This window comes from Anolis carolinensis, unplaced genomic scaffold, assembly GCF_035594765.1.
Source record: "Anolis carolinensis isolate JA03-04 unplaced genomic scaffold, rAnoCar3.1.pri scaffold_10, whole genome shotgun sequence".
NCBI classification, from domain to species: domain Eukaryota; kingdom Metazoa; phylum Chordata; class Lepidosauria; order Squamata; family Dactyloidae; genus Anolis; species Anolis carolinensis.
The window spans coordinates 25,570,503-25,597,467 of NW_026943821.1; the positions used below are offsets into that span (position 1 = coordinate 25,570,503).

A 26,965-nucleotide genomic window follows, 5' to 3' on the forward strand; every position below is an offset into this window, starting at 1 on the left:
GGGCAAACCTAGCAGAGCGTCATCTTGTGTGGGAACTGAAGGAAGCAAATTCTGGGAGCTTCAAGGGGGGATGGGGATAATGGAGGGGGTGGGGAAGAGGAGAGCAAGGCCTGAGATTTCTCATCAGTCCTCGGCTCTGTTCAGCAGCATTAGCAGGAGGATGTGAAGCCTTTGTAGTTACAAATGGGATGAGAAAAACAGCCAAATAAGCTTCAGCATACTTTTTTTTGCCCTCTTTCTCGGGGTTAATAAGAACACTGGGTAACTGGGATGCAGAAATTGAATCTGTACAAAACAAGCCTTCAGAATGATCAGTTTTTGCCCCTGACTCCAAGTGAGCTTAATTGGTGGATGTGAAGCTCTGGTAAAAATCCAGAGTTAGGATTTTGGAGTCTAGTTGCAAAGCATTATATGCAGTGGGCTGGACAAAATTCTGAATTCCCCTTATGTGGGATAGGAATGCAATATATAGATTTAGTATGAGTGGAGATAACAGACCAAGTGGACAAAGGCAGCAGAAAAGTATTTACTTTAGAAAGAAAAAATAGTTGAGTCCTTAATATTTTCGAGTTGTTCTACGTTCTGAATCAAGCGCTGTTTATTGCAGTACTGACAAACTGATTCCTGCAGAAATGAAATATTATGAAACTATATACAGTAGAATCTCACTTATCCAACCTTCACTTATCCAACGTTCTGTATTATCCAACAGTGTTTGTCTTTTAGTAGTCAATGTTTTTGTAGTCAATTTTTCAAAACATTGCAAAGTTTTGGTGCTAAATTCGTAACGACAGTAATTATTACATAACGTTATAGTGTATTGAACTGCTTTTTCTGCCCATTTGTTATAAAACATGATATTTTGGTGCTTAATTGTAAAATCATAACTTAATTTGGCATTTAATAGGCTTTTCCTTAATCCCTTCTTATTATCCAACATTTTTGCTTATCCAACGTTCTGCTGGCCCGTTTTTGTTGGATAAGTGAGACTCGACTGTAGTACAGTAGAGTCTCACTTATCTAACGTAAACGGGCTGGCAGAATGTTGGATAAGCGAATATGTTGGATAATAAGGAGGCATTAAGAAAAAGCCTATTAAACATCAAATTAGGTTATGATTTTACAAATGAAGCACCAAAACATCATGTTAGACAACAAATTAGGCAGAAAAAGTAGTTCTATACGCAGTAATGCTATGTAGTAATTACTGTATTTATGAATTTAGCACCAAAATATCACAATATATTGAAAACATTGACTCCAAAAATGTGTTGGATAATCCAGAATGTTGGATAAGCGAGTGTTGGATAAGTGAGACTCTACTGTACTTTAGATATGTATAATTAGTTTTGTTTATTTGATATAAGTGAAGCAAAGCATGAAAGGCCAGACTCTTGCAAAATTAATGGAAAGAAATGTGTTAGGAAGAGTCTGGAGAACATGCCCTACGAGGAGCGGCTTAAAGAACTGGGCATGTTTAACCTGCAGCAGAGAAGGCTGAGAGAAGACATGATAGCCATGCATAAATATGTGAGGGGAAGTCACAGCATAGCAAGCTTGTTTTCTGCTGCCCTGGAGACTAGGATGTGGAACAATGGCTTCAAAGTGTTGTCGAAGGCTTTCTTGGCCGGAATCACAGGGTTGCTTGTTTTCCGGGCTGTATGGCCATGTTTCAGAAGCATTATCTCCTGACATTTCGCCCACATCTATGGCAAGCATACATCACAACCTCTAAGGATGCCTGCCATAGATGTGGGCGAAACGTCAGGAGAGAATGCTTCTGGGACATGGCCATACCACACCTTGTTTATTGTTGCTGTGTGCCTTCAAAATCAAAATCATTTTTGCCACGGCTTTCCTCTGAGGCTGAGAGAGTGACATCCCCAAGGCCTTGCTTAAAGACAAGGCCTCTAGATTAGAAAATGGCTGGATACAGAAGAATGACAGTGAACTACGGACATACCTAAGGAAAGGTCCAAGATGGTGGTGGTTGTTGTTGTTGTTGTGCTTCTGGAGGAGAGATGTTTCCGGCCCATTTGACTACCTCAGGCATGGCCAACTTGGGCCTTCTCTCAGGTGTCTTGGACTTCAACTCCCAGCATTCCTCACAGCCTCAGGCCTCTTCCTTTTGCTTAAGCGGCTGAGGGGGAAAAGGAAGAGGCCTGAGGCTGTGAGGAATGCTGGGAGTTGAAGTCCAAGACACCTGAGAGAAGGCCCAAGTAGGCCCATGCCAGGTTTAACCCCACCCACATACACATATTAACACTGGGAGTGATTTACAAAAATATTTAGGGGCAAGCGGGAAGTAAAGGCCTGAAACAGAAGCCTCAAGACTGAAAAATGAGGCATCTATCAGGTGTGGTGAAAAATCCAAAATGGAAGCCTCTTGAATAGAAGCTGAGGCAAAGTCTGGTGTGTTTGAGGTAAGAAATCCGAAATGGAAGCCTATTCCATGGAAATTGGGGCAAAGCCGTGTGTATTTGTGGTAAAAATTCCGAAATAGAAGCCTCTGGAATGGAAATTGAGGCAAAGTTGGGGTGTTTGAGGTAAAAAATCCGAAATGGAAGGTCTTGAATGGAAACCGAGGGAAAGTCGGGTGGGTTTGAGGTAAAGAATCCAAAATGGAGGCCTCTTGAATAGAAATTGAGGCAAAATTGGGCATGTTTGTGGTAAAAAGTCTGAAATGGAAGGTCTTGAATGGAAACTGAGGCAGAGTCGGGTGGGTTTGAGGTAAGCAAATCCAAAATGGAGGCCTCTTGATTGGAAATTGAGGCAAAATTGGACGTGTTTGTGGTAAAAATTCTGAAATGGAAACCTCTTGAATGGAAACTGAGGCAGTCGTGTGTGTTTGAGGTAAAAAATCCAAAATGGAGGCCTCTTGAATGGAAATTGAGAGAAAATCGTGTTTATTTGTGGTAAAGTCTGAAATTGAGGCCTCTTGAATGGAAACTGAGGCAAAGTCGGGTGGGTTTGAGGTAAGCAAATCCAAAATGGAGGCCTCTTGAATGGAAATTGAGGCAAAATCGGGCGGGTTTGTGGCAAATTCTGAAATGGAAACCTTTCAAATAGAAACTGAGGCAGTTGTGTTAAAAAATCCAAAATGGATGGTGTTTAATGGAAACTGAGGCAAAGTCGGGTGGGTTTGTGGTAAAAAGTCTGAAATTGAGCCTCTTAAATGGAAACTGCGGCAAAATCGGGTATGTTTGTGGTAAAAAGTCTGAAATGTCAGGTCTTGAATGGAAACTGAGGCAAAGTCGGGTGGGTTTGAGGTAAAAAAAATCCAAAATGGAGGCCTCTTGAATGGAAATTGAGGCAAAATTGGGTGTGTTTGTGGTAAAAATTCCGAAATAGAAGCCTCTTGAATGGAAACTGAGGCAGTCTGTTGTGTTTGAGATAAAGAATCCAAAATGGAAGCCTCTTGAATGGAAACTGAAGGAAATGTGGGTTTGTCTGAGGTAAAAAAAATGTGAAATGGAAGCCTCTTGAATGCAAACTGAGGCAAAATCTGTTGTGTTTGAGGTAAAGAATCCAAAATGGAAGCCTCTTGAATGCAAACTGAGGCAAAATCTGTTGTGTTTGAGGTAAAGAATCCAAAATGGAAGCCTTTTGAATGGAAACTGAGGCAAAGTCGGGCGTGTTTGTGGTTAAAAAGCCTGAAATGGAAGCCTCTCGAATTGTAAATGGGGCCAAGCCTTGTGTGTTTGTTGTCTAGAGGGAAGGTTGGGGTCCTATATATCTATGCAAAAAGCCTAAATTTCTAAAACATTGGTGGAGGCGCAAGGCCTGAAAGAGACGCTTTAATGGTTGAAAACCGAGTCACAAACTAACTGGTGTGTAGGCGTGCTTGGGTGTACTGTTGGCTTGAAACGGGCACATGTTTGTATTCCCCCGACTTTCCGCGGGCCAAGGCAGCCCGGCCTGGGAAGCCGCGCCTTCTCTTCTCCTCTCTCCCCTTCCTTCTCTGAGAGCCGGAGCGTCTCTCCCTGGCTGAGGCAGGCGCCTCCGAAACTCAGAGAGAAGCGCCGGCGGCGAAGGAGGGAGCGAGGAAGGGGAGGGAGCGAGCGGGCGAGGGAGAGAGGCTGTTCCCGGCTCCGCGCCGCGTTTTCCCGCTCTCCCTCCTCCCTCTCTCTCGCTCAACGAGCTCTTCGACTCCGCTCAGCTCAGCTCAGCTCGCACACACTTCTCCTTTCGCCTCTTTGGTGTGCCTCCGCCGGAGCCGGGCCTCGTTTCCCTTCCCTTTCACAGACACACACACACAGAGCATCCCCGGCCTGTCAGAGTCTACCACAAAGTCACTGCCAAGAGAGGGCGAGGCTTTGGGGAAAGGGAAAGGCCCAAAGGGCGAAAGAGGCGGCTTTGGGGGCGCAAGGGGGACTATTTCGCGTCCTCCACAAGGCGGAGGGGTTTCGGGAGGGAGTGACGCGGCCCAGCGAGACTGCGGCTCTGCTGCTCTCGGCGCCCGCTTCCTGGAAACTCCCGCTTCGTGCGGAGAGAGAGAGAGCGAGAGAGAAGGGGAGGGAAGGAGGGAGATGGAGAAGGGGGGCGGGGAGCTCGTCACTCGGCCTCAGAGCCGGGAAAGGCGAGCACAACTCCTCAAAGTACAAGGAGGAAGGCGAAGGAGGAGGGAGGGACCCCATTCCGTGTCAAGCCTGACCTACAAAAAGGAAAGGACCGAGTGAGGGTCCTCAAGAGACACACAGGCCCTGTCACAAGGCCCAGGAAGTCCAGGGCCACAGAGTTGGGAGTCTAGAGAGCCAGACCCCCTCAAACTCAGGGCAGCCTGTGTGATGTCCAAGGCTTTCGTGGCCTTTATTATTATTATTATTTTATTTTTGTTCCCCGCCTCCATCTCCCCGGGGGAGGGGGGGGGGGACTCCGGGCGGCTTACAAATACAAAATGAACATAACAATAACATCAAGTTATCACGGAGTTGCTGTGTTTTCCACTATATGGCCACTGTATGTTTCAGAAGCATTCTCTCCTGACCCTTCACCCACATCTATTATTATTATTATTATTATTATTATTATTATTATATTTTATTATGACACAGCAAACAAGATAGACATGCTGGACCTCGCATCACAAAATCACAAGTCGAACACTTCCCAAGTGTCTAGGACTGTGTGATGTATTTTCGGATGATGCGTGCAGATCCCAGTCGGGTGGCCTTTTGCAGTTGGCAGAGGAAAGTGTGAATGTTGCAATTAATCGCCTTGATTAGCACTGAATAGCCTTGCAGCTTCAAAGCCTGGCTGATTCCAGCCAGGAAACAATCAGGGCCAGCTAACACCTCCCAACTAGACGAGTGATGCTTATATATTATCTGCAGAAGGTCAAGGGTGGGTGAAAGAATAGCCTTGCAGCTTCAAATCCTGGCTGAGTGAGGCTTATATATCTCCGAATAACGTCCAGGGTGGGAGAAATAACTCTTGTTTGTTGGAGGCAAGTGTGAATGTTGCAATTAATCGCCTTGATTAGCACTAAATAGCCTTGCCACTTCAAAGCCTGGCTGATTCCAGCCAGAAAACAATCAGGGCCAGCTAACACCTCCCAACTAGGCGAGTGAGGCTTAGATATTACAGTAGAGTCTCGCTTATCCAACGTAAACGGGCTGGCAGAATGTTGGATAAGCGAATATGTTGGATAATAAGGAGAGATTAAGAAAAAGCCTATTAAACATCAAATTAGGTTATTATTTTACAAATTAAGCACCAAAACATCATGTTATACAACAAATTTGACAGAAAAAGTAGTTCAATACGCAGTAATGCTATGTAATAATTACTGTATTTATGAATTTAGCGCCAAAACATCACAATGTATTGAAAACATTGAGTACAAAAATGCGTTGGATAATCCAGAACGTTGGATAAGCACAAAATCACAAGTTGAACACTTCCCAAGTGTTCAGGACTGTGTGATGTATTTTCGGATGATGCGCGCAGATCCCAGTTGGGTGGCCTTTTGCAGTTGGCAGATCGTAATTTTGTCAATGCCTATTGTTTCCAAATGCCAGCTGAGATCTTTTGGCATGGCACCCAGTGTGCCCATCACCACCGGGACCACCTGCACTGGTTTCTGCCAGAGTCTTTGAAGTTCAATCTTGAGGTCCTGATAGCGGCTGAGTTTTTCCTGTTGTTTTTCGTCAATGTGACTGTCACCTGGGATGGCAACATCAATGATCCAAACTTTTTCCTATTCCACAACTGTTGTTATTATTATTAGTGACATTTATATGCCACCCTTCTCACCCCGAAGGGGACTCAGGGCAGTTTACAAGTATATATACATACAATATATTATATTATACGACTATATTGCAATATTATTAGTAATATTGCATATAATATAAATATACAATTATAATAGTGAATTATAATTATTACATTGTATTACATCATAATATTAATATTACATGTATATACAATATATTATAATATTATTATTAGTATAGTATATTATTATTATATATCATTAAATTGATACAGGAGACATGGTGTATCTGGCAGGCACCCTCAGAGGCTGTGGGGACTTTTTCTCCCACCCTGGACCTTAACACAGATATAGAAAACCTCCCTTGCCTTGATTCCAGGTATGAAACAATCAGGGCCAGCTAACACCTCCCAGCTAGGCGAGTGAGGCTTATATATTATCTGTAGAAGGTCCAGGGTGTGTGAAAGAATAGCCTTGCAGTTTCAAAGCCTGGCTGATTCCAGCCAGGAAACAATCATAGAATCATAGAATAGTAGAGTTGGAAGAGACCACATGGGCCATCTAGTCCAACCCCCTGCTAAGAAGCAGGAAATCGCATTCAAAGCACCCCCGACAGATGGCCATCCAGGGGTGCTTTGAATGCGATTTCCTGCTTCTTAGCAGGGGGTTGGACTAGATGGCCCATGTGGTCTCTTCCAACTCTACTATTCTATGATCAGGGCCAGCTAACACCTCCCAACTAGGCGAGTGAGGTTTATATATCTCCGAATAACGTATAGGGTGGGAGAAATAACTCTTGTTTGTTGGAGGAAAGTGTGAATGTTGCAATTAATCGCCTTGATTATCATTAAATAGCCTGGCAGCTTCAAAGCCTGGCGGATTCCAGGCTGGAAACAATCAGGGCCAGCTAACACCTCCCAACTAGGCGGGTGAGGCTTAGATATTATCTGTGGAAGGTCCAGGGTGGGCGAAAGAACTCTTGCCTGGCTGATTCCTGCCTGGGGGAAATCCTTAGTTGGGAGGTGTTAGATGGCTCTGATTGTTTCCTGTCTGGAATCAGCTGCATTGCTAATCAAGGTGTTGAATTGCAACCATTCATACAGACAAAAGGGTTCTTTCTCCCACTCTGGAGATGGATCTATAAACCCCAGTTGCCTAGTTTCTATAACCTCACAAGCCCTGCCGTAGATGTGGGCGAAACGTCAGGAGAGAATGCTTCCCAGGGCTGGAGAGATGACTCCACCCCCCCTCCCTCTCCTTTCTCTTCTTTCTCCCACAGAACTTTTTCCATCCGAGGGGGAGGCGCTTCCTGTGATCCCTGCCCCCTCCCCCGAGGAAGGAAGGAAGGGAGGGGAGAGTTGGTGCCTCCCTCCAAAGCTTTATTGGGGGGGGGGGGAGAGCGAGGGAGTTGTGTGTGTGTGTGTGTCCGTGTCCCTCCCCATCTGCGCCTCCCTTTCTTTCCCCGGGAGAAGGGAGCGGGAGGGAGGGAGGGAGGGAGGGAGGGGGAGGCCGGCCTTCTTTCGCAACCGCTGGCCCCTCCCCGCCAGGCTCCTTTGCCTCATTCTCCTTTCAGAGACCTTCAATTTATCCCATCGCCGAGCGAGCGAGCGGCGTGTCAGCTGCGAGGAGGAGGAGGAGGAGGAGGAGGAGGGGGCGGGGAAGGGCCTGGCTCCGCGCCTGCGCAGAACAGCCCGCGCCCAAGGCTGGGGGAAGGGAGGCCCACTTGGAAAATGGAAACAGCAGCGCCGAGCACAATCCGGAAGGGAAGGCGGCCGGCTGCGGGAAAAGGCCCCTCTGCTGCCTCCTGGCGCCCCCACGCCGCACTGCATCCACATAGAATCATAGAATCATAGAATAGTAGAGTTGGAAGAGACCACATGGGCCATCCAGTCCAACCCCCTGCTAAGAAGCAGGAAATCGCATTCAAAGCACCCCCGACAGATGGCCATCCAGCCTCTGCTTAAAAGCTCCAAGGAAGGAGCCTCCACCACGGCCCCGGGGAGAGAGTTCCACTGTCGAACAGCCCTTCTCACAGTGAGGAAGTTCTTCCTAATGTTCAGGTGGAATCTCCTTCCTTCCCTGTAGTTTGAAGCCATTGTTCCGTGTCCTGGTCTGCAGGGCAGCAGAAAACAATCTTGCTCCCTCCTCCCTATGACTTCCCTTCACGTATTTGTACATGGCTATCATGTCTCCTCTCAGCCTTCTCTTCTGCAGGCTAAACATGCCCAGCTCTTTAAGCCGCTCCTCATAGGGCTTGTTCTCCAGACCCTTAATCATTTTAGTCGCCCTCCTCTGGACGCTTTCCAGCTTGTCAACATCTCCCTTCAACTGTGGTGCCCAAAATTGGACACAGTATTCCAGGTGTGGTCTGACCAAGGCAGAATAGAATAGAGGGGGAGCAGGACTTCCCTGGATCTAGACGCTATTCCCCTATTGATGCAGGCCAGAATCCCATTGGCTTTTTTAGCAGCTGCATCACATTGTTGGCTCATGTTTAACTTGTTGTCCACGAGGACTCCAAGGTCTTTTTCGCACACACTGCTGTCAAGCCAGGCATCGTCCCCCATTCTGTATCTTTGATTTCCATTTTTTCTGCCGAAGTGAAGTATCTTGCATTTGTCCCTGTTGAACTTCATTTTGTTAGTTTTGGCCCATCTCTCTAGTCTGTCTCTCCACTCTCTCTTCCATACTCTCTTCCTGAGTTATCAATGTCAAATCCCAATTCTGGGATGGGCAAACCTCCCTCCAGGTGTTTGGGTTGCCTGTTGTTTGGTCGATGCTTTTAATTTTTTTTAATTCTACTGGTTTCTATTGCTTTATATTAATAATATTAATAATAATAATAAAACTTTATTTATACTCCGCCACCATCTCCCCGTGGGGCCTCGGGGCGGCTTACATGGGGCAGAGGCCCAAACAACATAAGGACAAAATATAAGCAACATAATACAATCACAATATAAAACAGATAAAACAGTAATGCAATATATCAATTAAAACAACAATACAGGATAAAAAATTACAGTAGAGTCTCACTTATCCAACGTTCTGGATTATCCAACACATTTTTGTCGTCAATGTTTTCAATATATCGTGATAATTTGGTGCTAAATTCATAAATACAGTAATTACTACATAGCATTATTGTGTATTGAACTACTTTTTCTGCCAAATTTGTTGTCTAACGATGTTTTGGTGCTTCATTTGTAAAATCATAACCTAATTTGATGTTTAATAGGCTTTTCCTTAATGCCTCCTTATTATCCAACATATTCGCTTATCCAACATTCTGCTGGCCTGTTTACGTTGGATAAGCGAGACTCTACTGTACATTAAAAACACATAAAAGGTAAGACCGTAATAATAATTATAATTCACTATTATACAGTAGAGTCTCACTTATCCAAGCTAAACGGGCCGGCAGAACCTTGGATAAGCGAATATCTTGGACAATAAGGAGGGATTAAGGAAAAGCCTATTAAACATCAAAATAGGTTACGATTTTACAAATTAAGCACCAGAACATCATGTTATACAATAAATTTGACAGAAAAAGTAGTTCAATACGCAGTAATGCTATGTAATAATTACTGTATTTACGAATTTAGCGCCAAAACATCACAATGTATTGAAAACATTGACTACAAAAATGGCTTCGATAAGCGAGGCTTGGATAAGTGAGACTCTACTGTAATTGTATATTTATATTACATGCAATAGGAGCCCCGGTGGCGAAGTGTATTAAAGCCCTGAGCTGCTGAATTTGCAGACCAAAAGGTCCCAGGTTCAAACCTGGGGAGCGGAATGAGAACCCACTATTAGCTTCAGCTTCTGCCAACCTAACAGTTCGAAAACATGCCAATGTGAGTAGATCAATAGGTACCGCTCCGGCAGGAAGGTAACGGCGTTCCATGCAACCTCTCGGGGAGAAGGGCGGGGGAGAAATATTGGAAATAAATCGGAAATAAATGCAGTCATGCCAGTGGCCACATGACCTTGGAGGTGTCTACGGACAACGCCGGCTCTGCAGCTTAGAAATAGAGATGAGCACCAACCCCCAGAGTCAGACATGACTGGACTTAATGTCAGGGGAAACTTTTACCTTTACTAAGATGTGTGGCACAGTGTGTTAAAGTGCTGAGCTGCTGAACTTGCAGACCGAAAGGTCGCAGGTCCGAATCTGGTGGGCAGAGTGAGCACCTGCTGTTAGCCCCAGCTTCTGCCAACCTAGCAGTTCGAAAACATGCAAATGAAAATATGGGAAAGTTTATTAAACTATAATAATAATAATAATAATAATAATAATAATCCTTTATTTATATACTGCTCCATCTCCTCGAGAGGTTTCCACCATGTGTGCTAAAAAAGAGTCAATAGTCAAAATCATACAGCAACACGAACATAACAAACATCATAAAAACATCATAAGACAACAGTAAAAAACAATTCAATTACAATGGACATAGTTATGGTTCCAATCAGTATATTCCATCAGGGAGTCAAATACCAGGAATCAGGGCTGCGAGGTAGACATAATCAATTACAGTAGAGTCTCATTTATCCAACATAAACGGGCCGGCAGAATGTTGGATAAGCGAATATGTTGGATAATAAGGAGGGATTAAGGAAAAGCCTATTAAACATCAAATTAGGTTATGATTTTACAAATTAAGCACCAAAACATCATGTTATACAACAAATTTAACAGAAAAAGTAGTTCAATACGCAGTAATGCTATGTAGTAATTACTGTATTTACGAATTTAGCACCAAAATATCACAATGTATTGAAAACATTGACCACAAAAATGCGTTGGATAATCCAGAATGTTGGATAAGTGAGACTCTACTGTATAAGGGATAGATAAAGATGTGTACATAGGGCCTGGGGGTGAATAGTGTCCAGAGCAGGGTCAGTATGTTAAACAACTGAGCTAATCTTGCTCAAAGACCTGCAGGAACCACCAGGTTTTCAGTCCTTTGCAGAAAGAGGGCAATGTAGGGTCTTTCCTGCTCTCTCCGGGGAGGGCGTTCCATAGCCGGGGGGCCACCACCGAAAAGGCCCGCTCCCAAAAACCTGCCAGCTTACCAGCTGTTAGGAATTGTGGGAGCTGAAGTCCAAAACATCAGGAGGAGAAGAGTTTGAGAAACACTGCCCCAAACAATATTTTGGTTGCAGGCCTCACTTTTGCATCCCTGACATCTTCAGTTAAATTAACTCAGCCCAAAGGACCAAGATAATTCCTTTAGACCCAAGTCAGCATACAGAGTAATGAGCCAGATGGATGGCTGGAGCTGACTGAGATAAAACAGCTCCTCGTTCTTGTGTCTGTGTGTCGTCAACTCGCCAGTTGCATGATGGTGACCCCATGCATTTCATAGGGGTTTCTTAGGAAATTAATATTCACAAGTGGTTTTGCTAGTTTCTTCCTGTGAAATGTAGCCGACAGCACCAGGTATGATATACCAATATACCAGTCCTAAATAAACTCCAGTACAATTTAGAGCATGCAAGCAGTTCAGAAACCCAGAATACTCTGCACTTAATCCTTTCTACAATTTAACATTTACTTAGCCCCAAAAGTGTGTCAGGCTCTATTAAACAGGAATTTGCTGAAGCATATACATAGAGCCCGGCTGGCACCTGGGTTAGCTTAAAGCCTCTCTTTGTCAGCACCAGAATAAATGGAGGAGCATTAATGATCCTATTTTAAGACAATGAAGAAACAAACAAAAACATTTGAGTTTGGTAGCATTCTTGTCCTTTCACAAGGAAGGAACACAAGGAAGACAGCGTGGAAACATTTTGTAAGATTAGTACTTCTTATTATGAGAAGATTTTTGCTATGATTCTAAAACAAAGCAGAAATCAAAGTGCCAGTCCTTGTGCTGTCAGTCTTGGACAGCTATGGAGCTTTATTTTATTTTCACATATCAAGAAATATCCCTTTGTCATATTCAGATGTTATGTGTCTTGTTTTATTTATTTATTTCTATAAATTATAATCTACTTTTAAAAATTCAAATCAGCTTACAAGTATGTCAAATTGTTTATTTTCTTCTGGGGTGTGTGCTTCTAGTCTTAGGGCCATTAAGCAGAGTGAGTGGTTGCCTCTGGCAGTAGGTTTAGGATATCATGAAAGAGTTGCAAATTGCCCATTATTTGTTGTTGTGTTTTTTAGGAAATGGGAGGAGACACTTGTTAACATTTTCTGCCTCATCTGCAAATATAACTTGGCTGACTTAAGATATGATGCTCCCGGAATCAGGTTCAAGCTGCAGCATACCTGAGGACCCTGATGATAAGGCTGGCCCTGATTCCCTTCCATCTGTTGATGCCTCCTGGTACGTACAAGGATGGTGTCTTTTGGCCACATAAAGTTACACTTGTAATCATACGTATTCTGGTATTTACATTCTGCATCCCTTCTGCCCACATTCTATATTCACTCCTACAATTATTACAGACCTTCTGAACCCAGTAGAAATAAATTTAGTATACATACCTACAACATTTTTTCCTCGTCTTTGGGACATATAACTCTGGCCAACCTCTGCTGGTGCTGAGCAAGAGAGTCACACGGAAGGGTATTAAAACTTGTGACCCTTCAGGTGTTTTGGACTTCAGCTCACATATTTATTGCCTGTTAGACAAGCTGGCTAGCTAATTGGAGGCCCAAACATCTGGAAAAACATAGATTAAGGCAGTGGTTCTCAACCTGTGGGTCCTCAAGTGTTTTGGCCTACAACTCCCAGAAATCCCAGCCAGTTTACCAGCTGATAGGATTTCTGGGAGTTGAAGGCCAAAACATCTGGGGACACACAGGTTGAGAACCACTGGATTAAGGAAATGGTTTACCATCTGGTCTGGGGGAATTCCCCTTGAAATACTTTTAAAGCAGCCTTGCATTTAGGAAGACGGGTTCAACGGCATGACTGATAATGGGACAAATTATTCTCAAAGGATTTTGCATGCGAATAATTTCCATCATTTTTAAACTGGGCCAAATGGACCCACAGTGCTCACCCTGATAAAAGATCATAAGGTATATGACATGTGTCCTCTAATTTATCTTTCCCATGTTTTGTTCCTGTTAATGTGGAAAACCCAATTGTGGAATGCAATCCTCCATCATAGTTATCCATCCTATAGCACTATTTTTTAAAAGAAATTTTATTTGATACATCCTGACAATTAACAAACTTTTGCCATACAGAACGTATCATATAGCACTATTTAATAAATATATGCGATCTAATTAAATATCTGGCAAATAGGTGTAGAGGACAAATAGTTTAAGGTTGCCAGAAGTTTGGAAGCTAAAGAAAGATTTTTTAAAACGTCCTTGTTGTAACTGCAAGGTAAATGTGTGTGTCTCTGCTTTCTCCTTCATGCTTTAATCATTTTGACATCAGGCTGTACAGAAGTAATTTAAAATTAATGTGATTGACGTTTTGTGGATTGCAAGTCTCACCACAGAGCTCCGCCTCTGAAATGGGATGGCTCAAGTTGAGCTTTCAATTGGCTGCCGAGCTTAAGGCAGCTGACAGAACACCTAGCGAAAACAGAGCAAACAATTAATTTGCTAATTTCGTTTTCTTTCCAATTTAAAACCAGAAAATTATCAACCATCAGGTCAGAAGAGTATCTGTCTTCTCTCATGGTTTTACACGGGGAGAACACTTGCTATGTTACTTAAAGAATCAAAATAGAAGCCACAAAAGTAGATAAAGGAAGGCATTTTTAAATTATTTATTTTTTCTTTAATAATATATCTCTCAGTATTACAAGTAATGAAGAAGAAATAACAAATTGAGATGGAATCAGAGTGTTAGGGCTCTGCAGGCAAAGGGGTTTAACAAGTGGGATGGAGCAGCACAATGGTGTTCTCTGAGGCAGCCTGTTAAGGAACAGGATGAGATCATGCTTACTCCAGCCTCATAACAAAGTAATAATAATATGCTGTCTAGGGCTCAGAAAACTCTTCTTCCTGGCATATGAAATAAATTTTCTTAGCCTTGGGGGTAATTGTGTCCACCTGTGAATAGCAAGATAATACTCCATAGTGTACTTTATATTCCTTTTAAGACCAGGAAATTTATGCAAGTTTTTGGAGGGAATAATAATAATAATAATAATAATAATAATAATAATAATAATATCACACAGTCCTAGATACTTGGGAAGTTTTCAACTTGTGATGTTCTGATATCTATCTTGTTTGCTGTGTCATAATAAAATAATAATAATAATAATAATTTTATACCCTGCCTCCATCTCCTCGCAGGGACTCGGCACGACTAACATGGGGCCAAGCCCAAAATTGGGCTTGAACTTTTTAATTTTTTAAAAATAGTTTTTTTTCCTCATGTCAGGAGCAACTTGAGAAACTGCAAGTCGCTTCTGGTGTGATAGAATTGGCTGTCTGCAAGGATGTTGCTCAGGGAACACCTGGATGTTGGATGTTTTACCATCCTGTGGGAGGCATCTCTCATGTCCTCGCATGGGGAGCTAGAGCTGACAGATGGGAGCTCACCCCGCTCCCCAGATTCAAACCGCTGACCTTTTGGTCAGCAGAAGCATGGTGCTGAGCCTTCAAGGCTACTCTGTGAAGACCTTAATAGCTCTGCTGCCGCCCCTCCTAATGCAGAATAGGAAGCTGGTGGGAGCAATATAACCAGCCCCTTTTGTTGCCTATGTTTAAAAAAAAAAACCATTTACCTTCTTCAGTACAATGAAATCCAATGAAATGTGTCTGCGCATCCTTCGCATAATTATTCTGCAATTTGTTGTTTACTTTGTTAAGCGCCTTTGTAGCCTAGCAGCAAGTCTGCATAATTTGCAAATTGGTGAACATGTGGCATTCATTCGCTGGTGAGCTGGAGTAGAGTGGGAGCAGGTTCACCGTTAAATAAATATAGATGTAAAGGAGACAATGGAATATTCATTGGAAATAGATGGTCTTAGCATTCATATAGAAAATACTGAAGGGATTGCAGCAACAAAGTGACAGTTACATAGGAAAGCAACTAGTGTCCCTGGACTTGAAATCCTTCAGAAACTTTGAACATTTTTAAAACGGCTTGTGACTTTTCAGCCAGCAACGTCTTTTGTTGGCTCCATGGAAACTAATTTTCTAATCTACAGACTAACAAAACGCTGTCTGATAGCCATGTGCAGTTAGAATTCCATTTCTATCAAGGGAGGAAAAAACAGCTCAGTTCACTAAGGCAGCACTGAATCTCTAATTGACATAATTGAGACAAACCAGCCGCTGGATTGATGGGGCAGCAGGAAGGGAGCAGGTGTCCCGGCCGAGAAAGAAATAGAAATGCAGCCACACGGCCTCCCTCTCTAATCAATAGCTTCCTAACAAGAAAAAAGTTTTATTTAGAACGTATTTTAGAGTACAAATAAAATAGATAGGTGCCTAAAGTGGTAAGAATACATGTATATAACTGGAGTAAATAAATAAATCTGCTAGGTTTATTCTGTTTACATCCTGTTTTGGATACTGGACCAGACTGTGGCAATGTTTTCATTTTCAGCCAAGGCAATACTTATTCATTGCTAGCTGTAATACCCAACAGGAGAATATTTAACCACGGTTAATGATAATTCAGTTTAAACTCTTCTGAAAGAAGACTATACCTGCATTGTTTAGAGTTCAGACATTCTTTATGTTGTACATTAATCTCAGTTGCCATTGAGAGTGCCTTCCTCTCCCAATCATCCGTCTGGTCCATGTGATTGTGATCTTACCACACCTCAAAATTAATTCATTTAGTTTAGAAGAATAAATAAATAAAATTGTGCCATAACTGGTTAAAAACAAGACATGCAAATTGAATTATACTGAGCAGTGATTCTCAGTTTTTTGTCCTCCAGAAGCCCCACTCAACACAGTCGGTTTTTAGGGATGTGTTAGTCTAAAACTGGGAGAAGACAATGTCCAGTGTGTTGTCGAAGGCTTTCATGGCCAGGTTCACAGGGCTATTGTATGTTTTCCGGGCTGTATGGCCATGTTCCAGAAGTATTATCTCCTGACGTTTTGCCCACATTTATGGCAGGCATACCTCACAACCTCTGAGGATGCATGCCATAGATGTGGGCAAAACGTCAGGAGAGAATGCTTCTGGGACATGGCCAGACAGCCTGGAAAATATACAACAACCCCGACAATGTCCAGTCTTGGGCCGTATGTTGCTCCAAAGATAGTTTTGCAGCTCTCGGCCCTTCCACATTAAACTTTCCTTTTTTTCTCCCAGAAGGTGGACTGGAATTAATGACCCCTGGAAATACCCATTGTTTAAATGTAAACATACTATTATTTTTCAAAACAAGAACTGGATTACCATCCCCTCTCATTTTTTTGGTATTTTTAGCAACCCAAAGGGCAGAAAACTGGCTCCTAGATGTACCACAGTTGCTGTCCTTGTGGTCTGAAATAACAATGAGTAACATTTCACCCTCCAGATGTTGCTGAACTACAGCTCCCAGAACCCCTTTCCATCAGCTACATTTTCTAAGGCAGCTGGTAATTGTAGTCAAACCTGCATTTTACCTATCTGCATGTGGGCAACCAACAACGTGGACTCATTTATTGTGAGTATATTACATTAAAGACCCTCAGCGAGTTCAACCAAGGTATGAAAAACCAATATTCCCTGATGACTAATTTAAAAAAGGACTAGAGACACAGGATAAAGAAGAGTATGAGTAGAAATTGATATTATAGCCACTAGAGGGCAATAGTTCAAAGTCATATGAGACTTCTGTTTGCGTACCAGTCAGGAGGAGCCTAATACGAGTACACTATTATCCAATAAAGTAACTTGCCCAGGCTCTTTGGATCTCTAAACTTCTCTCATTTTGAAAGCGAATTGGGCAACCACATAGTTAAACAAGGTTATCCTGTTATGGAGTTTGATCAATGTTGCAATAGGTTTTTTTAAACAAAATTTCTCAATATACTGTATAGAAGAAACACAATTGGAATGAGCGTGATTACTTTCAATTGCAACACAAAGAGACACCAAAAGAACAACAGGAATTGAGTAGAGTTGAGGTCTCATAGTAAAAAACAACTTCAGTTGCATGACATGTTTATTTGAAAAGTCAGACAGAAACCCTGAGTTGCCAGACACAGAATCAGTTAAATAAAAAAGGACAGAGCCAAGCTGATTTTTTTTTTTTGCATTTCACACAATGAGGCTCTTGCTTGTGCTATAGTTTGTTTTAAAAACAAAAGACATTCCTCCCACCTTGATGACATTCCCACCATGGGGAAACCATTTTTTACAAGCTCATTGCACGTTCAGAAGTTAACTATGGCCTGGCGTGGGTCTAGGGGCCAACTGCATTACAAGAGATAGAAAAAAATAATCCCAGTGTGGCAAGTGAGGATGTCCACAACAGTGTGATGTTCAAAGAGGGCAGGGTGGAAAAACTTACTGCTGTGATCATCTGGGTCGGGCTCCCCGGATACCAACTGAGGAGACAGCCAGCAGAAAAAAAGGCCTGAATTTGCTTCTGCTGCAAACAAGCCCGGCAGGTAAAGCGTCTACTATCCAGTCAGCAGATAAGGCAGCCTCGTGTCAGGAGTAGGATGCTGCCAGACTAGTCAACTATTTGGCCTGATCGAACACATCTATTGTTTGTTAGGGAGCGTTAAGTTGTTGTATGAATGCCTTATTATTTGCCTCATCTTTTCTCTTTTTTTGTTGGGGACGTTGTCTGTTCCTGTATTGTTTGATTTTAATTCAATGTATATGGGAAATGGGGCGGCAATACAAGTGGTACAGGGCAAGGCAGGGTTATATGTGCTTAGAGAGGAAGGGGAGAAAGGTGTTTTAACACCCATCTCACTTCCCAGACACCCTGCCAGCCTGGGAAACTTGGGAAAGTGAGTCAGGCCACCCACCTCATCTTGCTCTTAAGTAATGCCAGGTAGGTTAAAAATAAAACACACATAATATACAACCTCCTCAAAGTTGAGAGAGCTGACTCGGCATGCTCTACTGAGACTTGGCTGGGGGATGATAGTGGTCCAACCAGGGCTCAGGACCTCCCAGGCAGGTACTGCGTGAGTGAGCAAGTGAGGGAAAGTGAGCGGAGAGGGTGTAGTTGTTGTATATAAAGCCCATCTTAGTTGTTTCCCGGATCAATGCACTCAGCAGGTCATACTCTGGGGAGTGTCTGCTCCATCCTGCCAGAGGACATTTCATCAGCTGCCCCAAGACTGTGGAATGACCTGCCGAAAGGGATCTGGCAGCTAAATCAGCCATAGGAATTTAAGACGCAATTAAAGACCTATCCAGTCAATTTTTAACTATGAATGTTTAAACTCCTGTCCTGTATTTATTGTATTTTAATATATGCATTTCATAGAAATACATTTCAATATCTCTATTTTACATGTTGTATAATGATATGTTTTTAACTGTGTTGTACCCTGCCTCAATGAGAGATGAGTAAAAAATAAAAAATAGGATTAGGATTAGGATTATTATGAAAGAAAAGAGACATTTGTTCAAAATTCTTTTGGACTGCAGCCACGTAGCTTCAAGGATTGGGAACATTAAGTTAAAATGCTCATGCACATCAGATCTCGTATATTAGTAAAAGAGAGAGCATCTGTAGAAACAGAGGGTATCCTGTACGAAAAAAGTCTCTGTTAGAATGATTGGTGAGAGAGAAGGACAGAGCATGTTCCAGTTGTACCAGGTTAGCATTTCAGAGGCATTGATTCATCCAATGCTTGCTTGTTTGCAGGCTGAAGAGGCTGGCTATGTCATGGCAACAAGCAGTAGAGTGATGTGTGTTCAGCTTCTCAGATGCATGATATAGATCCCTTTACAGATAATTTCTCTGTACACTGAAAACAAAAACAAAGAGGGGAATCCAGAGAGAGAGCAAGAGCTAGTCTATCTGGAGGCACTTGGCCCTGGAAATACATTTGAGGATGTGCCTCAAAACGGCGTCTTGCTGGGACAACGTCTCCTGTTCCCGTGGAAATCCAAGGAAGATTGTCAGAGAAGCAGCACTGGTTGGGGGGCCTGGGGAACACCCAGCATTTCCACGTCACAGTGTGGTCGATGGGAGCTTCTTGACTCGCCTCTGCGCGAGGAAGGAGTACTCGATGGGCTTCAGCTGGGGACCTGGCTTGGAGTTGTTCAGTGCAGAGTATGTGGCAGCCATGGCACCCTAGAGAGAGAAGAGGCATGGGTGTCTCCCCCAAAGGCACACATAGGTTTTCCTCACCCCAGTTCATATTAAAAGCATGAAAAAAGAATAGGGAGGGACATTTCACCCCACGATTTCTAGATGAGCTCTGAAACACATATGTTACCCTACACGCATTTGCATATGTACACATCCTATCAGGAAATCAGAACACTTACTCTCCGCTGCATGCAGTTTTTGGCAGCAGGCCTGCATAATTGCAAAACAGCCCTAGATTTTCAAAGAAAGCTTTGCAGCAAATAGTCCAAAGGGCCTATGGCTGTCGACAAAGTCACTGGAATGATGCTGCCTAGCATTTTGGCACCCTGGATCCACCTGGCTAATAACTGGCTCTAGGAGAATGGGACAATGCCAACAAGGGCTGGAATTCTCTTTCAGCATATGGGCCACATTAATTTCAAAGAAAATTCTGGCTACTGCAGCCCAGCAATGAGCAGGGTCAAAGGCAAGAGGGTGGGACCAAAAATATCGGCGTGTTTGAACCTAAAACTCTTACTACCAATAACTGCATCATTTCAACCTTTTGTAATGTGAGCAAATCCATACAGTAACTGGTATGGGATAGGGAACGATATAAATAAACAATATTAACAACAATAACATCAATCAGAAAGAGGATCTTCTGAAGAATTACTCCAATAATATGGAATGGTATTCCATTGTATTGTTTACTAGAGAAACTGGTGATAAAAGAAGATTGTTGGATAGAAAGAACAAATGCTGCCATTTCTATTTGAAATGTAGGATTTAAAGTAATATATTCAATAGGTTAAACATCTAACAAATATAGAAAGGAACACAGAAATCCTGTGTCAAGCTATTTATCCTTTTAGCTCAGTATTGCCTACCCTGAGAGTGCTATGTTGGGTGTGGATATGCAACATGTGGCCTAATAGGTATTACTAGAATGAAAGTCCCTAGCTATCATAATCAATTATCAGGAATTCTGGGGGTTGTGATCCAACAGTGTCTGGAAGGTTGTGTGATTCCTGCATCTGGTTTGCCTTAGGCAAACATCTTTCACTTTATTGCTACATAAAATCCTTTTAAAATTAGATAGTGCAGTGATCAGACGAAGGATGCCTACATGTAAAGCAGGTGTTCTACCATTTAGCTATGGAGAAAGAGCAGGTAGATTGGAATATTAGGACTTAATATGAAGGTTTTATTACATGAAGGTTCTTTTTAGCAGTTGTATGGAGAGATCATTCACGCCGGGTCTGACTCCTGCTCATGTGTGACAGGCAGAACTTGTGTTTATCAATTATCTTCAGCATCACGAAGGGGAGAGCCAGCCCTTGCTTCCCAGTGATGGAATGACAAAGCTCCAAGCAAAAGACAAAAACACTGCCAGTGGCATAAAACCACACAAAGATACTAACTAGCATGGGAGGGATTTCCCTCCACACGCTGCTGAAAAGGAGCCTACCAATGTTCCGTTTTCCCAAGACAACCCTTCATGCTTGGACCTCCACAAGTGGTTGCCACACCCCCAGGGCAAGGGAACAATCTGCTATAAAGACCCAATCCACGATCAAGACCATGGCTTCCCAAAAAAAGATGCATCTGTCGAAGCAAATTTGTTAATCCTGTAGTGTTTGATGAAAGAACACAAAGAGGCCCAAGCGGCTGCTCGACTAATCTCCGACCTCGAAGAAGCTCTTGTGCTCGACGTGGAGTGTGCCTGAATCCCTGCTGGGACAGGTTGGGAACACAAACCAATTCTATACCCTGTCACAATCAATGGGACAATACAGAGGAAGATACACATTGTGAGAGCATCGAAAGCCAAAGCCCCTCCGTCCAAAATCTTGACACAAATTGAGGCAGTCTGTGACTCTCCTGGGAGGCAAAACACACCTAGTGTTTCTCTAGCATTTGAAATACTAGGCAATTCAGAGCCATTCATCCTGATCAGGCTCATCTGCTTAGTTAATTGGCATGGCTATTTAGTTGACCAGTCAGGTATTCACCCCTGAATAAATGAAAGTAACTATCCCCATATCACACCACAAGCATTCAGAATAGACCTAGGTCATAAAGACAGCGTTATCTAGGTAGAGATTCACTAACTATCACAAAAACCAATTTAGCTGGAGTGCGAAAGCGCTGTCCAGAATCTATCTGCTGCAAGATGGAACTGGGAAGGTGGGACTGGCTCTCCTCTTTATGATCATAAAGGTGATTGACATATAACAAACCCTGCCTGTCAAATGTACGGAGAAGCCAGACTCAGCACCAAGACTGCCTCACTACACTCCTGGGAAAACAGCAAGGTAATAGTCCTTTACTGTGTTGTAGGATGCTTTTGGGGACAATCAGTGTGGTGCAATGGCTTCACCAGTAACTCATTGTAACTCTGGAGCCCAGGGTTCAAATCCCCACTCGGCCACAGAAACGCTTTGGGTGACCTTAGACAAGTCACACTCTCTCAACCCGAGAGAGAGGGACAAAGGCACCCTCCCTAGAACAAATCCTGCCAAGAAAACCTCATAATATGTTATTCACTTTACACTTCAAGGCATACAACAACTACATAACAATGACTTCAAGGCACGCAACAACTACAGTAGAGTCTCGCTTATCCAACCTCCACTTACCCAACGTTCAGTATTATCAAACGCAGCCGGTCTTTTAGTAGTCAGTGTTTTTGTAGTCAATGTTTTGGTGCTAAATTTGTAAATACAGTAATTACTACATAGCATCACTGCATATTGAACTGCTTTTTCTGTTGATTTGTTGTATAACATGATGTTTTGGTGCTTAATTTGTAAAATCATAATGTAATTTGATGTTTAATAGGCTTTTCCTTAGTCCCTCCTTATTATCCAACATTTTCACTTATCCAATGTTCTGCCAGCCCGGCCCGTTTATGTTGGATAAGAGAGACTCTACTGTACATAACAATGACTTCAAGGCACGCAACAACTACATACATGCTTTTAGAACTTTAGGGTAGGAATAAAAGAATCTTATTGAACAAAACCTCCACTAAGTATGTCTCTTAAAGACCATCAGATGGCGAAAGGGACCAGGTTTTACTAGATCCAATATGCTACCTAAGAGGAGACACACCAATCCGTCCAATTCAACCACAGGTTCATACCTTGACAAGCTGTACATCCTGGTGACTCAGCTGGCTCTGGGGCAACCTGTCCTTCTGGGTGATCCACAGGTGCTGGAGGACTTGCTTGGCGGTCAGGCGCTGATGAGGATCAATATGGAGCATCTTTGATACCAGGTCCTACAAGAAGCATTCAAAGAATACAGCTATGGTATGCGTTTTCCACATGCAGGTAGTTTGGAATGTCAGTGTGGGATGAAGAATGGCTACATGAATTTGAGATCTGGTCTCACAATCGGACCCAAGTTGTCTGGAAGCAGATCTATTTTGATTGTCAGGTACAAACCTCTTTCTGCATTCAAAGAGTAATAGCATGTTACCTTCTTAAACTATTGCTCCAGATTTATCAGTGGGCTTAAGTGGAAGCATCACATATTTGATCTGAATGTAAAATATGACAGCCTTACCTTGGCTGCCTCAGAAACTGTGTCCCAATTCCCTCCTTGGAGCGAAAATTTGCCTCCGCCTATCCGAGTCAGGATTTCCTCAGGGGTGTCACTGGGCCCATTGGCAAATGGAGTATACCTGTGAGAGGAATTTTAAATTATTTTAAAACAAGGTAAAGGTAAAGGTTTTCTCCTGACATTAAGTCTAGTTGTGTCCAACTCTGTGGGTTGATGCTTATTTCTAAGCCGAAGAGCAGGTGTTGTCCATAGACACCTCCAAGGTCATGTGGCCACTGGCATGACTGCATGGAGCACCATTACCTTCCTGCCGGAGCGGTACCTATTGATCTACTCACATTTGCATGTTTTCGAACTGCTACGTTGGCAGAAGCTGGAGCTAACAGCGGGCGCTCGCTCCGCTCCCGGGATTTGAACCTGGGACCTTTCAGTCTTCAAGTTCAGCAGCTCAGCAGTTTAACACACTGCGCCACCAGAGGCTCCCCACTATGTTATATTATTATATAATACAATCTCACTCGCATGTACAAGCTGCTCAAAACTGTACTTAGATTTAATTAATAAACACTTTATCATATTCTTAATTCCCTCTTGTAGAGTCTGCTGAATTTTATCTTACAGTTTGTATATTGTATATTATGTTCAGACTCTAATGTTTTGATGTTGATGTTTTATGCTGGTTTGTATGTTTATACTATTTTACTTGTTTTTCATTGGTTTAATTATGCTGTATTTTATTGTATGTTGAAACTGGGCTTGTCCCCATATGAGCCGCCCCGAGTCCCCTCTGGGGAGATGGGAGCGGGATATAAAAATAAAGTTGTTGTTGTTATTATTATTCTGTGGTTGGAAAATGTATGTGCTTCCGGTCATAAGTTGTCTCATTTTTCTGAGTCGTAATGGCCCACTGATGTCATCTCTAGACCCTACCCAGAGACTATAGCTGTGCCCACCTCCTGTCTTTGGGACTTCTCCTTTAGATGGAAAAAATGCCTTCAGTACTCCTGTCTGCTGCTCTCATGCAAAGCCTTTCTCAGACCACTGCCTCTTCCCAGACTAACTGGGATTCTTTTCTGGCTCCACGTCCTTCTCTATGTGGATGTTCGCAAGAAAAAGGAGGAGAAAGCTGCTTGCGGACTCAAGAAAAAGGCTGCCATCTAGCGGCAAGAGCCGATCCGGGACACCCAACCGAAGGGTGTGGCAGGCTTTCCCTGGCTTTTGCAGAAGGAAGACTCTCTTTCTGGATCTGCTCTGTAGCTGAAACTCTAGTTAGAATCTGGTCAATGCCAGGAAGGACAAATAGCCAGCAACCCATGTAAAGCAGCAGTAGCCACTTCTCTGCAACAGTCCACCTTTGAAAACAGTCCAAAAAATTCAGATGCAACGAAGATGGTGCCAAGATGCTTAACTGGAGGAAAAATATGAAGCCACTGCTTTTCCATCCGTGGTGCAGTTCAAACTCTGGTATTAACTTTGGAAGTCCTACCTGCCTTGGGGCTAAATGACCTCAAAGACTTTCTCCTCCCACCTATAGCTATGTAGAGTTCTCAAAGACTTTTCTCAGGACATACTGAGGAGACATAATGTATGTCTAGCAGAAAAATATTTTCAGCAATTGCATCCTAGTTTCCGGACCTCACAACTGTTCTTGGGGTCAAGGAAAGTCTTCATTTTACAAGGCCTTCAGTTGTAGAACAATGATCTTTCGCACTGTTGTTATTCTTTACCTCTGGTTTTATTCTGCGTTTAAAAATCTGTTCTAGGTTTTGTGTCGATCTGTTAGGTGCGCACTTTGCAGACAGGAAGGAATGCCTCTTAAAAGCAAAACTTGTTATAACACAGAAGTATCCTAAAAAAAAAAATACCCCTTCTAACCTTCAAATAGTCATTGTTGAGAAAGAGGAGGACCAGGAATGTTCCCTTAGACTCCTTAGATGATGTGTAGGCTGCAAATTCAATAAACATGGATGTCTGGAGCTCTAATATTAACTAAACAGACAAGATGCTGCAACCAATAATAATAATAATAATAATAATAATTTATTTTTGTATCCCGCCACCATCTCCCCAAAGGGATTCGGGGCGGCTAACACGGAGCCAAATCCAAAATACCAAGTGTGAACAAGTTAAAATATAAAACAAGACAATAAAACAGGCAAAAAGCAATATAAAAAACACAAACGAATTCGGCAGTTTTAACAAATACAAAAACAATATAAAAACCTACCCTGCCAACATTGTGTAGAGGAGGATCCCTAAACTCCAAATATCACAGGCTTCGTCATACCCTTGGCGTTTCAAAACCTAAATGAGATGAGCGGGAGAGAAGATATTTGAGAATCATCCACAACTGTGATAAAATTTGACAGAAAGTGTTATAAAAGTTGAGCTGACTTTGAGTCCTGCGCTCTTAAGAAGAAAGTGCCCCAAATAAGCACACAATTCAGTTTCATTGGCTTTGAGTTACTACTACAACATAATGAAACAAGACGGTTGAAAACACACAACAGCAATAATTCAATATTGTTTAGAGATGTATATGTCTGGCAACTGAACCTCGGAGGAAATTCTCCATACTATGTTGTTAGAAAGAGTAATAGTTATGTTGTACCTAGCTTCAAGCACTCACCATAACATCATCAGTCTAGACAAGGTTTGGTTGTATTTTCATTGCAACTAGGCTCGTGAGCGACTTACCTCTGGAGCCACAAAGTTGGCAGTATAGCACGGGGTCATGAGGAGCCCATTGTCCGCTCTCAGCTGCTTGGCAAAGCCAAAGTCACAAATGCGAATGGACTCTGGGTTTACAGACTCATCTACATAGAGGATGTTGCTAGGTTTCAAGTCTCTGTGAACCACCTGTGAAGAAAGCACCAAAACCCATGGGTTATCTTATCTGGCCATGACTGCATCCCAACTTATAGGCATAGCTGGCATTCTGTTGGGTTAGTTTCAGCTATGGCAGACCAATCCAATCAATTGGTGATTGAAAAGTCAACATGCAGGAAAATTAATGGGTCTACTATAGACAGGACTAATAACTTAGATCAATAGCTCCTGCCATAGACATTAGTGCTATTTATTTATGCACTTTTCTACAAAACAATGCCTCTTCAGAACTTGGGAGGTTCCTCCACATCACATACTCACCCCTTGGGAGTGAAGGTATTCCACAGTCTTACAAATTGTGTGCAGGACGGAGCTGGCTTCCCTTTCAGAGAAGCATTTCTGCTTGAGGATCCTGTCCAGCAGCTCCCCGCCTCTCATCAACTCCGTCACCAGATAGACATGCTTGCCATCGTCATACACCTGCCAAATGAATGGTAATGTGAAAGGCTGTTACTTAGACCACAAGGGCCATCTAGTCCAATCACAGTCTGGCATGCAGGAACACACAATCAAAACATTCCCATCCCATCCAGTCTCTTGAAAATTTCCAAAGACGGCGTCTCCGCCACACTCTCAAGCAGCATATTCTTTTGTTGAACAACTATTATTATCAGGAAGTTTACCCTAATATTCAGGTGGAATATTTTTTCCCATTAGATCATCGCCAACCAGAAGATTGGCAGTTTGAAGCCCAAGTTGGAGTGAGCACCCATCCGTCAGCCCAGCTAACTGTCCACCTAAGCAGTTCGAAAACAGCTGAGTTGTGAGTACAGAAATTAGGCTCCGCTTAAGCAGGGAGGTATTTTACGGCACCATAAAAATGCCGGCGATCACAGAACAAGGAGGAATAACTCTGCGATCTTCATCGTCATAGCAGATGGAGCGACAGCACCCCGTGGCCAGAATCGAGCATAACCTCCAGGTACTGAAGTTGGACAAAAAGGCTGATATCTCTCTATCTGTTTGTCATGTATGTGTGTTGTGATCTGCCCTGAGTCCCCTTCGGGGTGAGAAGGGCGGAATATAAATGCTGTAAATAAATAAATTCTAGGAATCTTGCAAGTCATGCCTATGCCCTATATCAAC

At 42.8% G+C, this 26,965-nt stretch overlaps 1 protein-coding gene and 1 long non-coding RNA gene across 5 annotated transcripts in view; one reads left to right on the plus strand and one right to left on the minus strand.

Annotated features, from left to right (window-relative positions):
* The first annotated feature begins 2,165 nt into the window (after nt 1-2,165).
* Nucleotides 2,166-26,933, plus strand: LOC134293724 (uncharacterized). 2 transcript variants are annotated; one of them, XR_010000685.1, is made up of 4 exons: nt 2,166-2,423; nt 12,399-12,561; nt 16,694-22,737; nt 26,537-26,933. It is a non-coding gene; the product is annotated as an uncharacterized LOC134293724 (long non-coding RNA). The 2 variants fall into 2 exon arrangements; XR_010000686.1 differs by having other exon boundaries at nt 16,694-16,822.
* The window catches only part of rps6ka1 (ribosomal protein S6 kinase A1), a 66,877-nt gene continuing 57,217 nt past the window's right edge, over nt 17,306-26,965 (minus strand). For all 3 annotated transcript variants that reach the window (XM_062962145.1, XM_062962143.1, XM_062962144.1), the window contains 6 exons: nt 26,141-26,299; nt 25,688-25,849; nt 25,218-25,294; nt 22,994-23,111; nt 22,569-22,706; nt 17,306-19,423 (listed from right to left, as the gene is read on the minus strand). In XM_062962145.1, the coding sequence (XP_062818215.1) occupies nt 19,301-19,423; nt 22,569-22,706; nt 22,994-23,111; nt 25,218-25,294; nt 25,688-25,849; nt 26,141-26,299 (777 nt within the window). In that variant the 3' untranslated portion in view covers nt 17,306-19,300. The remainder of the gene's footprint in view (nt 19,424-22,568; nt 22,707-22,993; nt 23,112-25,217; nt 25,295-25,687; nt 25,850-26,140; nt 26,300-26,965) is intronic.